This window comes from Fundulus heteroclitus, unplaced genomic scaffold (genome assembly GCF_011125445.2).
Source record: "Fundulus heteroclitus isolate FHET01 unplaced genomic scaffold, MU-UCD_Fhet_4.1 scaffold_37, whole genome shotgun sequence".
In the NCBI taxonomy this organism is placed as follows: domain Eukaryota; kingdom Metazoa; phylum Chordata; class Actinopteri; order Cyprinodontiformes; family Fundulidae; genus Fundulus; species Fundulus heteroclitus.
Window position 1 is genome coordinate 1874999 of NW_023396781.1, and position 12364 is coordinate 1887362.

Here is a 12364-nt window from a genome sequence, read left to right on the forward strand (position 1 = left end):
CTTGAAAAAAAAAACATAACACCTGGTGGATTAACAGCAACAAATGGTATGGCTTTCCTTCAAAGCCCTCTAAAGACAGTTTGTTATCCCTGCTACCTGTGCTCCTTTTTCTACTATACATTTTTCTTTCTCTAAACTCTCTATATGCTTATGATATAGTGATTTTTTTTTTTTTTTTTTTTTGGACTTTTTTTGACTTTTATAAAGAAGGCTGGCTTTGTTCTGGGTACTTTTCTAGAACCTCTTGAGATAACTTTGCAAAGAAGGATTCTTCATAAAATAACATTATGGACAACACTAAACATCTTCATCAGACCGTCATGCAAACAGTGTCTTCAGTAAGAGACTTCATATCAGCTGTAAGACAGACCGCTACAGGAGATCCTTCCTGCCAGCAGTAATCAGCATCTACAACAACTCATTGAAGAAACCCCAAAACATGTGTTACACCAGCATTAAAATTTCCTTTAGGATTAATAAGGTATTTTTGAAATGAATGTATCTTATCCTCCTTGTCTAGATGTCAATAACTGTCTGGACAATTGTTAAGTCAGCAGTCTTAACCATGATTGTGCAGGCCATAGCCGTTCAGTAATACAAATCTATTTTTATTGGTCTTGTACGTATTATTAAATCTACAAGAAACATAATTTTGGGTTCTCATTAGTTGACTTAAACATTAAAATTATTTTTTTTTTTTCAATGATATTGTAATTTAATGCACCAGTAGATTTACTGTTACATTTATTCATAGCACTGCCAGATTTAGATATAAACTTGGTCTTTAAACTTGACCAACATGTTTTTTCTGAATGTAAAGGATATAGATGTGTGCGTAAATCTTATTATACAATACGACAAAATGTAATCAAATAAGGCATACTATTGAATATGTCTTGTCTTTTTACAAATGTAAAAAGACATGTCCAAATGTATTCACATTCAGTGCAGTTCCTCGTTTCTGACATGAAAAACTTCCTAGTTTCATAAAAATATTAAAACCTTAAATTTGCCTGCATGAGGTATGAGTCATTTTTGCCTCAACTGTAGATATGACATGAGACAGAAAGCACAAGGAATAGGACCCGCAAAGTAAAACAGACTGAATGTTTTAGAGACTGTTCCAGGTCTGCCAGGGTCACTAAATAGCTTTTTTGAGTGTTGAAATGTAATCAGCGGAGGCTTTCTGGATACTTAGAGTTTTGTGTTTTTCTTTTTCTTTTTTTTAAACTCCACACTGATTGGTCCTGAAGGCGTTTACCAGGTTAAAATCCTAACCCTTTCAGTGATGTGTCATGTAAAGTCATAAGTCTGGCTTTGAATTTTATATATTTTCAATTAAAATTATCTTTAGAATACACATTTCCACCAACCAAGAACTCTGGAAACAAGAACAAAAAGTTATCCTGTAAATTGTTTTAAAATGTATTCTATTCTCAATCCTTAAATGTAAAGCGACTGGCTTTGCTGAAATTACTGAGTAATCAGACCTGTAGACATTTGAGCTATTTATTGAGCAACAATGGTAAATACATTCACAAATTTGCTTATTTTCAGTGTCAAATGGTAAAACAGTAAAGTACTTTCAAACTTACTTTGACTACATGCCGTTTAGTAGGTAGAATATATTCTAAATAAAAAAAGTTTAGAAAAAAACATGTATAAATAACAGGAATATAAACATAGCTTATTTAAAAAGAAATCCTAGATTCCATTAGCTGGCTACAAACATGGATTTGGTTTCAGTACAGGTGTATACTCAACATTTCAGATATGAAACCTAGCTGTTAGACAAAGAATCAGACAGCATCTGGATCATCAAGCTTAAGACCAAGCATATTAGAGAGACCCAGGGACAGTTTCTGAATGTCATCGGCTGAACCTGGTTCCAAGTCAGTACCACCTCTAACTAGAGAGGAATCTCCTGTTTCTGCAGACACACCAACATCTAGACTTGGAGTGGCAAGTTTCAGATCAGCATCGTTTTTCTCATCCGTTTGTAAGACACTGGTTGTTTTTTCCTTTGCCAATTTCAATCTCTCCATAATGTCAATCTTGCCGATTGCTTTTGGTGCATTACTTATTGGCAGTCTGATCCCTTTGCTTACAACAAAGTCCTTTTCCCCACGGTCACGTTTTGATAAGCCAATTGCCTCAGAAATGTCCCCAATGCCATCCAGGGTTCTTGTGGGCAGTTTGTGGAATTTGAATAAAGGAACAGCTGTCTCAACATTTGAAGCATCATTGTTAGAGTCACCATCATTATCTTCATTATTTGTATCATTGACTTCTCCAGATTTATCTTTATATTCTGAAAGGCTGAATTTTGGGAGCTTAAGATGTGGCAACTTAGGCTTCTCAACATTGCCATCTACATCTGGAGTTTTAATGTTCACTTTAGGTCCTTCAACCTTTGGTCCATTCATTTCGATTGCAGGAATAGAAATGCTGGCATCAGCTGTAGGACTGTCCATGTTGAAATTGGGTGCCTCAATCCCAGCCTTCCCTGTGTCTTGGACAGTGGAAATTTCTGCATTAGGACTTGAAAGATCAAGCATTGGAACTTTGAAATGAGGCATTTTGAAGTCACCAAGGTGTGCATCCAGAGCTGGCATTTTTAGCTGCCCATCAGGTGCTTTAAGGTCTACCTTTGGTTGGTTGATTTTCAAATTTGGAGATTTCTTTGTGAGATCAGGTGCTTCCAGTTCAGCATTTGGCAACTTTGCATCAGTGTTTGGCGTCCAGAGGGTTCCATCAATTTTTGGTGCCGATAAATCGAGATCTGCATTTCCTAGATCCAGACTGGTCCCATTTGCATCAGTTTTTGGCAACTTCATTTCTACATCTGGGGCTTCAAGATCTTTAGTAGAAATATTCATATCTGGAGAGTTTAGAGTGGGATTTGGGAGTGAAAGGTTGACATCCGTTTTAAAATTTGTGCCATCAATTTCTGGACCACTGAGACCACCTTCAATATTGGGAGCTTGAAGACTGAAATGTGTTCCTTTCAGATTCACATTTGGCGCCTTTAGCTCTGCGTTGGGTACCTTTACATTCAAATCCATATCTGGCTCTTTCATCTTTGGGTCTTTAAGTTTTGGTAATTTGACCTTTGGTAACTTTATTTTGCCATCACCTGGTTCAAGAGTAACATCTGGGCTATTGACTCCCCCCTCTGGTAATTTGACATCAGGTCTGCTGATGCTGAGGTCTGTAGTCTCAATTCCAGCATCAATTTTTGGTACAGATAGATTAACATCTGCTGTTCTGAAATCTACCTCAGGCCCTTTGAGGCCAATATCCTTGACATCAAGGTCAGCCTTTGGTAAAGTTTTGTTTTTTGTAAAGCTGAACCATTTGAATTTTCCAGATGGGCCAACATCAGCTTCTAAAGCATTAACGTCCAACTTTGGGCTTTGCATTTCTGCTTTGGGTGCGTTTAAATTGATATCTGGTGTCCCTATGTCACCATCAATCTTTGGCGCTGAGAGATTAAGATCAGGGCCAGAAACGTCAGCATCTAAATCAATGTCGGGACCATTTACCTTCGGTTGAGAGATTGCCCACTTGGGCTTTTTAAAAGTGGGCCAGTTGATCTTTCCAGAGGGAGAATCCATGTTTATGTCTGGTTTTCCAACATCAATATCAGCTTCAGGTAAATTCAGATCAACGTCTGAGGACTTAAGTTTTCCATCAATCTTTGGCGCTGAGAGATTAAGATCAGGGCCAGAAACGTCAGCATCTAAATCAATGTCGGGACCATTTACCTTCGGTTGAGAGATTGCCCACTTGGGCTTTTTAAAAGTGGGCCAGTTGATCTTTCCAGAGGGAGAATCCATGTTTATGTCTGGTTTTCCAACATCAATATCAGCTTCAGGTAAATTCAGATCAACGTCTGAGGACTTAAGTTTTCCATCAATCTTTGGCGCTGAGAGATTGAGATCAGGGCCAGAAACGTCAGCATCTAAATCAATGTCGGGACCATTTACCTTCGGTTGAGAGATTGCCCACTTGGGCTTTTTAAAAGTGGGCCATTTGATCTTTCCAGAGGGAGAATCCATGTTTATGTCTGGTTTTCCAACATCAATATCAGCTTCAGGTAAATTCAGATCAACGTCTGAGGACTTAAGTTTTCCATCAATCTTTGGCGCTGAGAGATTGAGATCAGGGCCAGAAACGTCAGCATCTAAATCAATGTCGGGACCATTTACCTTCGGTTGAGAGATTGCCCACTTGGGCTTTTTAAAAGTGGGCCATTTGATCTTTCCAGAGGGAGAATCCATGTTTATGTCTGGTTTTCCAACTATCAATATCAGCTTCAGGTAAATTCAGATCAACGTCTGAGGACTTAAGTTTTCCATCAATCTTTGGCGCTGAGAGATTGAGATCAGGGCCAGAAACGTCAGCATCTAAATCAATGTCGGGACCATTTACCTTCGGTTGAGAGATTGCCCACTTGGGCTTTTTAAAAGTGGGCCATTTGATCTTTCCAGAGGGAGAATCCATGTTTATGTCTGGTTTTCCAACATCAATATCAGCTTCAGGTAAATTCAGATCAACGTCTGAGGACTTAAGTTTTCCATCAATCTTTGGCGCTGAGAGATTGAGATCAGGGCCAGAAACGTCAGCATCTAAATCAATGTCGGGACCATTTACCTTCGGTTGAGAGATTGCCCACTTGGGCTTTTTAAAAGTGGGCCATTTGATCTTTCCAGAGGGAGAATCCATGTTTATGTCTGGTTTTTCAATATCAGCTTCAGGTAAATTTAGATCAACGTCTGAGGACTTAATTTTTCCATCAATCTTTGGAGCTGAGAGATTAACATCTGGTGCATTTAAACTTGGATCCAGTTCAGTTTTTGGGCCATGCAATTTGGGTTTTTTCCATTTCAGATGAGGCCAGTTGATTTTTCCTGAGGGCGCATCAATATCAGGGGTTTGAACATTTACATTGGGACCTTCTAGGTCAGCTTTGGGGAGATCAAAAGCTGGGCATTTCATATCTCCCTTTGGCAAGTTTATGTCAACTTCTGGGGCATCAAGCCCCCCCTTCACCTTTGGAACAGAAAGGTCAACGTCTGGTGCATCAATGTTCGCATCGATATCCAGACCATCTTTTGAGCCATGAAATTTTGGTTTCTTCCACTTCAAGTGGGGCCAATCAATTTTACCAGATGGAGCCTCAACATCAATGTTTGGGGTTTGAACATCCAGAGCTGGGCCTTTCATATCTGCCTTTGGTAAGTTTATGTCAACTTCTGGGGCATCAAGCCCCCCCTTCACCTTTGGAACAGAAAGGTCAACGTCTGGTGCATCAATGTTCGCATCTATATCCAGACCATCTTTTGAGCCATGAAATTTTGGTTTCTTCCACTTCAAGTGGGGCCAGTTGATTTTACCAGATGGGGGATTAAGGTCAAGATCAGGAGTCTCAACATCTACCTCAGGGCCTTTGATGTCAGCTTTAGGCAAGTTAATATCGACATCTGGCCCACTTAAATCACCACCAACCTTGGCTGTGGGAACATTGATATCAGGTACTGACATTTCAGCATTTAGGTCAGCATCTGGTCCTTTAACTTTGGCACTTTTCCATTTTAAATGTGGCCATTTAAATTTGCCAGAGGGTGCCTCAATATCGGTATTGGGGGCTTCTAATTTTATATTGGGAGATTTCATGTCCACGTTTGGGCCATTGAGATCCAATTCAGGACTTGCAGTTTCAAATTCTGGAGGATTGTATTTTGGTGCATCTACATTTCTGCTTGCAGGTAGAAGATCTATGTCACCAGATATGTCCATTTCCGTTTTTGGTTGTTCCATTTTTGCAAGTTTGAAGTTTGGCATTTTGAACTTTGGTGCCTGGTATTTGCCGGTTCTAAGGTCTGGTTTATCAATTTCCAAGGATGTATTTGGCATTTTTAGTTGTGAAGCTGAGGCACTGATATCTGGAGCTTGAAGAGAGCTGTCAAGATCTGCCTTTATATCTGATCCTGGTATTCCTATGGATGGCATTGTCAGTGTAGCACCAACATCCCCTGCTGGCTTATTTAGGCCAAGTTTGGGGAGGTCTCCATTGAGAGTGGGGCCATTTATTTTACCATCCATCCCATGTTTAGCATTAAGCCCTCCACTGAGACCATTGAAGGAAACAGCTGGTGGGTCAGCTGATGCATCCAGCAAAATATCATTCTTCAGGAGTCCCTGTAACACAATGCAATAATAAAAAGGTTAAAGGTTTTTCACTGTCCAGAGAAAAAAATAAAGTAAATATTGCTTTACCATTTGTATTACGTGTACTAAAACAAAAAGAGCCCTTTAAGTTCAGTTTTTCCCACCGGCAACAGATTGGACTGTTGCCGGTGAGTTTAAACAGGGTTAGGGTTTTAATCCCACTGGCAGTAATTGTTGCTGGTAATTTTTTTATCATCTTTGGAAGCTCCAAAGGTGCTTTTCATTAGCTTTGGGCAGCCGATGCAACTTTTTAGTCTGCTCCATAAATGAAATCAATTTCATGCAATTACTATCAAAAGGTCACATGAACAGGCCCCTTTATTTCCTATCTGCATCTATGGAAGGAGATGTCTGTCTCAAAACAGTACAATAGAAGGTAAACCATCTTAACAAACAGAACTGCAGTATTTTGTACATTTGTTTTTAAAGGGTCTACTACATATATTTCATTTTTGCTCCTAAGGACAGTAAAAAGTAAGCACAGCAACATTTGTTGCTGGTAGCATAAAACATAGCTAGCAGTATGCTGGTGAAGATTCTCAGTCATCCAGGTCATGGTCATTCAAAAAAAAAAAAAAAGTAAAAAACAAAGCAACTGGACTTCAACTACTGATAGCTAGCAGTGTTTCCATAGATGGCAGTGTTAATTCCATTAGCCTCCTTCCCCACAAATTGAATATTGCCTTCTGATGTTTTGGATCTTTTAGACTTAAACAACCCCAAAGTACTATGCTCTACATCACAGTAATTCCAGAACTTGAAAATAATGCAATTGAAAGTGTCTGCTCAGATCGAGAACACTTAGATGAAACTTGCCATTTGCATGCCAGACTGGTAAATGGTCTGGAAGACTATGTTAACCTAAGTTCTTGCTTCACCTACCAGGTACATGTTTCACATGGAACCCGACTGTAGAGCACGCACACACACATACACACACACACACACACCTGGGGCTGGCTTAGGCCAGGGCCTAAGCACAGTCAGACTGAACAAGCAGAGGTTCCTCCAGGGTGCACATTTGTGCATGAAAGCCTTTTCATCCCACTTAGCCTCATTGATGAAATGACCAGACGAGGATATGGATTCCTTGGTACATTGAGACTGTGCCATCTGCATGATATCCCGTTTACAAGCATGAAGCATTTTGAAAAAAAAAAATAATGCCTTGTGGAAGTACAGAAGTCCTTACAGAGGGGGAGAAGTAACGGTGTGGTGGAAGGATAACAGTGTTGTAACCATGGCAGCAAATGCCATAGAAACATGTTCAGAGGGTCAAGCATCCAGGTGAAGCAAAGATAGAAAAAGCCTCCGTTTACTTGCATACAACCAGAATATGGGCAGTGTGGATCTACATGATCTTCACGTGTCAAGATATAGATCTGCCATAAGGTCAAAGAAGTGGTGGTGGCCACTCCTGTCATGGTCACTTCACATTGCAGTGATAAATAGCTGACTTTTCTTCAGAGATGTTATTGGCAGTGATTATTACCTCCTGACCTTGCAGCAGGTTTTGTCCCTTCTTAAGAGATTTGGAAAAACTACCTCTTGTCTTGGCCAAGACAGAAGATCTACAATTGTTGAACCTGAAGGTTTCTTATGAGGCGATAGGAAACATCACCAGCCCTTCAACACTGGAAAACGTTTTGTAAACTTTGACTATGCGGGTCCCAACCAACAACAACAACTGTGGCCGAGTATAAAAACTACATTTTCGCAAATATAACTAGGGTGACATTTCCAAATTAATGCATATTGTGTGTAAAGGATGTCTGAGTGAAATGCATGTACATGTAAACAATGATGGTTACCTCTGTAGTGTCTTTGAGACCCAATCCAAATGAGTCAAGGGCAACACCAGCACTCAGGTCCTTTTTCGTCAGAACTTTCATATTGTTTTCATATGGCTTTAGGGTCTCTAGGATATTCTGCACATCATCTTTGTCAAGGTTGCCAAGATTTATCGTAGCTGCCACAATTTCATCCTCTGAAACAATAAGGAGCAAAGCTAAACTAATTACATACACTGGTTTAATTACTTTAAACTAGTACACGTTTAGTTAAAAGAATAAAAATAAAATAGTACAGGTCTGTATCTTACCAACTTTAAGGCCACTTTTTGCAGCAATTGTGTTTTCAGCATTTCCTCTAATGGAGAGTCCTTTCCCAGAGTCATCCAAAGCCAGGTTTCCTGAAACACTTGCACTCTTGCTTTCCCCACTCTTTGTCGGAGGATAAGAAAAAAAGAAAAGAAAAAAAAGTGAAGCATATTTATTACCACATTCAAATTGTATTTTTTTTTCCTCCACTTACCATTTTTTTTTTTTTATATTTATGCCCACATGTCAGGGAACATGCAACAAAATGCAGAAGACCAAAAGGAAATTTCACCCTAAAACAAAGCAGAAAAAGAAAAAAAATTGATTCGTCTGAAAGATGTTTAAAAGCAATTCTGAATTAAATATTCAAGTTAACAGTCAAGTCTGTGCATACTGCTCAGATTATACCAACTCATTGTTTTTGATTTCTTTTATTGTGCTTTGTGAACTGAGACCAAGACATGACTTTGAATTGCTGTGTGTATGTAGGAAATATTTCTCCTTATCCCTTAGCAGTGACGGATGAAAGCATACAATTAATGGTACAGTGGGGAAGATGGCGACAATTTGAAATATAGAGAAAACAAGTTTAAAACGATTCTGAACCAAGTGATGCTAAATCAACTCCTGTGGGCTGCACGCATTTGGGGCAACTACAACCAGCATACCTTCATTTTTTTTTTTTTTTTTTTTTTGAAGCTGGGAAAGTTTAACAGCCTGCCTGATCGAGAAAGAACATTGAGATTGTTTCACACTTCAGGAATCCAAAACTTCTGCCAGGTTTGGGGAAGAGAATGTGTCCATTCAAACCTGTTGGTTTGGATGCACTCTGGGTGACACACGGACGGCCCTCTTGCCGACCGCACCTCAGCATTTTTACACGTAAACACTTCACAAAAAACAGCACAGGCTTTGAGTGTAGTCATGTGAGATCGAAATGTTTTTCAAAATGACAATCAAGCATGACTGCTTCGGTAGTATCCAAATGTGATTCAAAAATAGAGTTATGACTTTGCTTTGATCAACATTAACCTGCTGACAGTAGATAAACTGAATCCATGAATCTAACAATACATAAATATATTTCCGTTTTGGCATGAGCTCCACTGGCATCATTTACTTCAAATGAAATGGCAAAAATGGAGTATGTACAGGGGCCTATATTTGTATACTTATTCAAAGAATTAGAAGGCCTGAGAAATTGGGGAAAAGGAAGACACTAAAGCCACAAGAAGCTTTAAAAATAAAAATAGTATTGTAATTTACAGGGAGGTCTTGTAAAACAATTAGACTAAAAACAAAACTCTGGGTGAGAGTGTAACCACTACAGTAATGTGTCCAGTCACTAGTTACCATGACAGCAAAACAAAATTGCTCAATCCAAGAGTGGACCACACAGTCTATAACCTGCCATGGATGTTAGAGGTCAACAGAAAAACAAGATTTAAGCTATAGAAACAGCAGCAGAAATTAAAATCTCGAACCAAATCCGCGTTTTCAACTACACGCAAAGACTAATCTGTTTCCAATCCATATACCTCAAACACTTCTTCATAATCAGTTGCAAAGCAGTGGATATGCATCCGTCTGTTTTGTATGATGTCTTTAGCATAAATTCCATCTGTTCAGATGGGGTTAAAGTTTTATACAGAATCCAATACTGATTTTTAAAAATCCTGTCCTGCTGATTGAATTAGCAGCTCTTAAGTAAAGGAAACAAATGGCCACATGCAACATGTGTTAAGGACTCACCAAGTACAGCTACCAGAGATGTCCACTCTTCAGTGTATCACTGCTGCTTTGTTAGGATGAGAGGAATCTGCCAGTTAAATGCCTGCAATCATCCAGAAGAACAGGTTAGACAGCATCAGGACCGCCCTGTCCTGGTCCCTGCCGTTTCATTTGCAAAACACACACCTGACACACACCTTGATTTTTAAGCTGCCGAAACCCAACTAGAAAGTGCAGGTATACGGAGAAAAGAAACATACCACTCCTTTTTAAAACAGAACTAATGAGGTTGACATGGGAACACATACAGGACAACACAGTTTTAAAGCAAAGAATTTCCTCCATTTCATATTTTTCTCATTTGGTTTTTATTGATCAGACAGTGGGCGGTAGATTTGTTAAAACCTTAATTTTTTTTTTATTTATGCATCACAGTTGAAAGATTATACAAAGCACTGCATCATTGTCTTCACTACAGATCTAAAAAACTATTTAGTTTACTTTCAGTACCCCTATCCATTTCAGTTGCCCCAACTTAAGTGTTATGTAGACATCTATGCTCCTCTTATTGGAATCATTTAGCATTCATTACAACAATAAAAGGAGACAAGGTTTGATGGCTCAACAAATGCAGCCAATAATCTTCATGCCACAGAAAGCAGTGTAAACAACTCAGGGACAAAATTCAAAGGTCTACTAGGTACTGGCATTTATTCAATAAATAGATTCAGTTCATGAGTTCAAACTTTAATTTTGTCACAACAAGCAACATGTCTTGAGTAATGGGAGCATGAGTTAGCACATCTTAATTTTAAAATAAACCTATTTATGCCTTATTGCAGAATTCAGTGAGCGTAGTCCAACCTGTGTAAAAGTATTAAAAAAAAAAAAAATATGTAGATGTAAAAATAAAAGAAGCTTTTATGTAGCTAACCGTTTTAAAACAGCATTTGCGCCACACGTAGTCCATGATGGTTATTGCAAACAGAGTGGCTTCAGACAATAGTAGACCCCCCCCACCCCCTTTTGTGGAAGTGTAGGATTTCTCCACATCTTTCCTTAGAACTTAAGCGTTTCCAACAACAGTTCCACATGCCGCTCCCTACAGCTAAATTACATCCCCAGAAAGCAGTGGATCTCTACAGAGCTCTGTTTATGAGCTAATTAAGAGGATCAGATGTGCTGAAGCAGTGTCTAAAAGTTGTAGGCGGCCAGCCCTCGAGGACTGGATCGCAACACCTGGCCATTTGAAACCCAGAATTTGTTGAGGGATATAATGAAGTCTCAGTTTAACCAATACATATAATCTTCAGTGCACCCCAGTGATTTACAGCATGTTAATGAACTAGAGCTCATGTAGCGAAGCTGAGAAAGCAACCAGTTATGTCACCAACGTCCTGATCAGAACCTGCTCTACATTTTATTCTGTGACTTCAAGAGTTGATGTACAATAGTCCTCTTGCCAAATTGAATATTAAACTGTATGAGTCATTACCCAACCCATCCAACAGAAAAGTACAATGTGATGACTGTCTGCAAGAGAAACTAAGCAGGGTGTTGTCTGTACAAGACCATAGCTAAAGGATGAGCAATTGTAGCTAGAATTCATAATTGGGAGAGGTCGACTGCGTTAACAGGAGCCTTATAACCTGCTGGCAATGAGAACTCTGCTAATGAAAGCTTGCTGCTATATTAGTTTTGTCTTTAGGGATATCATTTTGATACCTACCAAACAAGCTTTTCAAAAGAGTAACTTTTGTTACAGCAGCAATGCCACTCAAAGATTCTGTCACCAAGATTATTTATGTTTGTGAATCGCGGACAGCCCAACAATCTGTTGAAAATGTGTTAGTCAGTCCCATGATCAGCTGTCCAAGTTTACTTTTTTCTTTGGCTTTCAATTTTCTCAGATTTTCTTAGCTCATGCTACTTTTATCCCAATTGAATTAATTACATTTCAGTCACTTCGGTTTTTAAATGAATAAGAACAGACTTACAAAACCTGTAGGGGATCACAGCAAGGTACAAACCTGGTGGACAGGTACAGCTGATATGTCATCTCTAAAAAATAACAGATCTGTATAAATACAGGGGAGGCCAACCTGGAGTAGAAACAGGTGAGTGATTACACTGATGCAGGACAGCTGGGATGGGCAGGAACAGAGCCACTCAGACACAGCCATCAGCATCTAAACAGAACATTGGCAAAGAAAAGGTGAACTAAAGAATGCAGAGTGCTGAATAACTAGTTGAAATCAGAGAAATGACTCAAACATAATAAGTTAACATAATCTTACTGA

General features: G+C 39.1%; 2 protein-coding genes across 2 annotated transcripts; both read right to left on the reverse strand.

The window, feature by feature from the left end:
* Positions 1 to 1495: 1495 nt before the first annotated feature.
* On the reverse strand, positions 1496 to 4086 carry si:ch211-125o16.4 (neuroblast differentiation-associated protein AHNAK). The gene is made up of 2 exons (XM_036130657.1): positions 3714 to 4086; positions 1496 to 3491 (listed from the first exon to the last, which is right to left on the reverse strand). The coding sequence occupies exons 1-2, from the start codon at positions 4059 to 4061 to the stop codon at positions 1800 to 1802; spliced, it is 2040 nt and encodes a 679-aa protein (XP_035986550.1). The 5' UTR covers positions 4062 to 4086; the 3' UTR covers positions 1496 to 1799.
* Positions 3980 to 12103, reverse strand: LOC105917842 (neuroblast differentiation-associated protein AHNAK). Its single transcript, XM_012852769.3, has 6 exons — positions 12062 to 12103; positions 10086 to 10167; positions 8548 to 8626; positions 8336 to 8456; positions 8046 to 8221; positions 3980 to 6204 (listed from the first exon to the last, which is right to left on the reverse strand). Exons 3-6 carry the CDS (start codon positions 8548 to 8550, stop codon positions 4243 to 4245), a joined length of 2262 nt encoding a protein of 753 aa, XP_012708223.2. The 5' UTR covers positions 8551 to 8626; positions 10086 to 10167; positions 12062 to 12103; the 3' UTR covers positions 3980 to 4242.
* Positions 12104 to 12364: the final 261 nt, after the last annotated feature.

What these genes read in the sequence shown, in the direction of transcription:
- LOC105917842 (XM_012852769.3), bottom strand. An exon ending in AAAAAGTGGCCTTAAAGTTG is followed by an intron (nt 8,222 to 8,335) that starts GTAAGATACAGA and finishes TTATTGTTTCAG; the next exon opens with AGGATGAAATTGTGGCAGCT. An exon ending in GTCTCAAAGACACTACAGAG is followed by an intron (nt 6,205 to 8,045) that starts GTAACCATCATT and finishes ATTGTGTTACAG; the next exon opens with GGACTCCTGAAGAATGATAT.
- si:ch211-125o16.4 (XM_036130657.1), bottom strand. Translation starts at nt 4,061, where the DNA reads ATGGATTCTCCCTCTGGAAAGATCAAATGGCCCACTTTTAAAAAGCCC. An exon ending in TTTCTGGCCCTGATCTTAAT is followed by an intron (nt 3,492 to 3,713) that starts CTCTCAGCGCCA and finishes CCTGATCTTAAT; the next exon opens with CTCTCAGCGCCAAAGATTGA.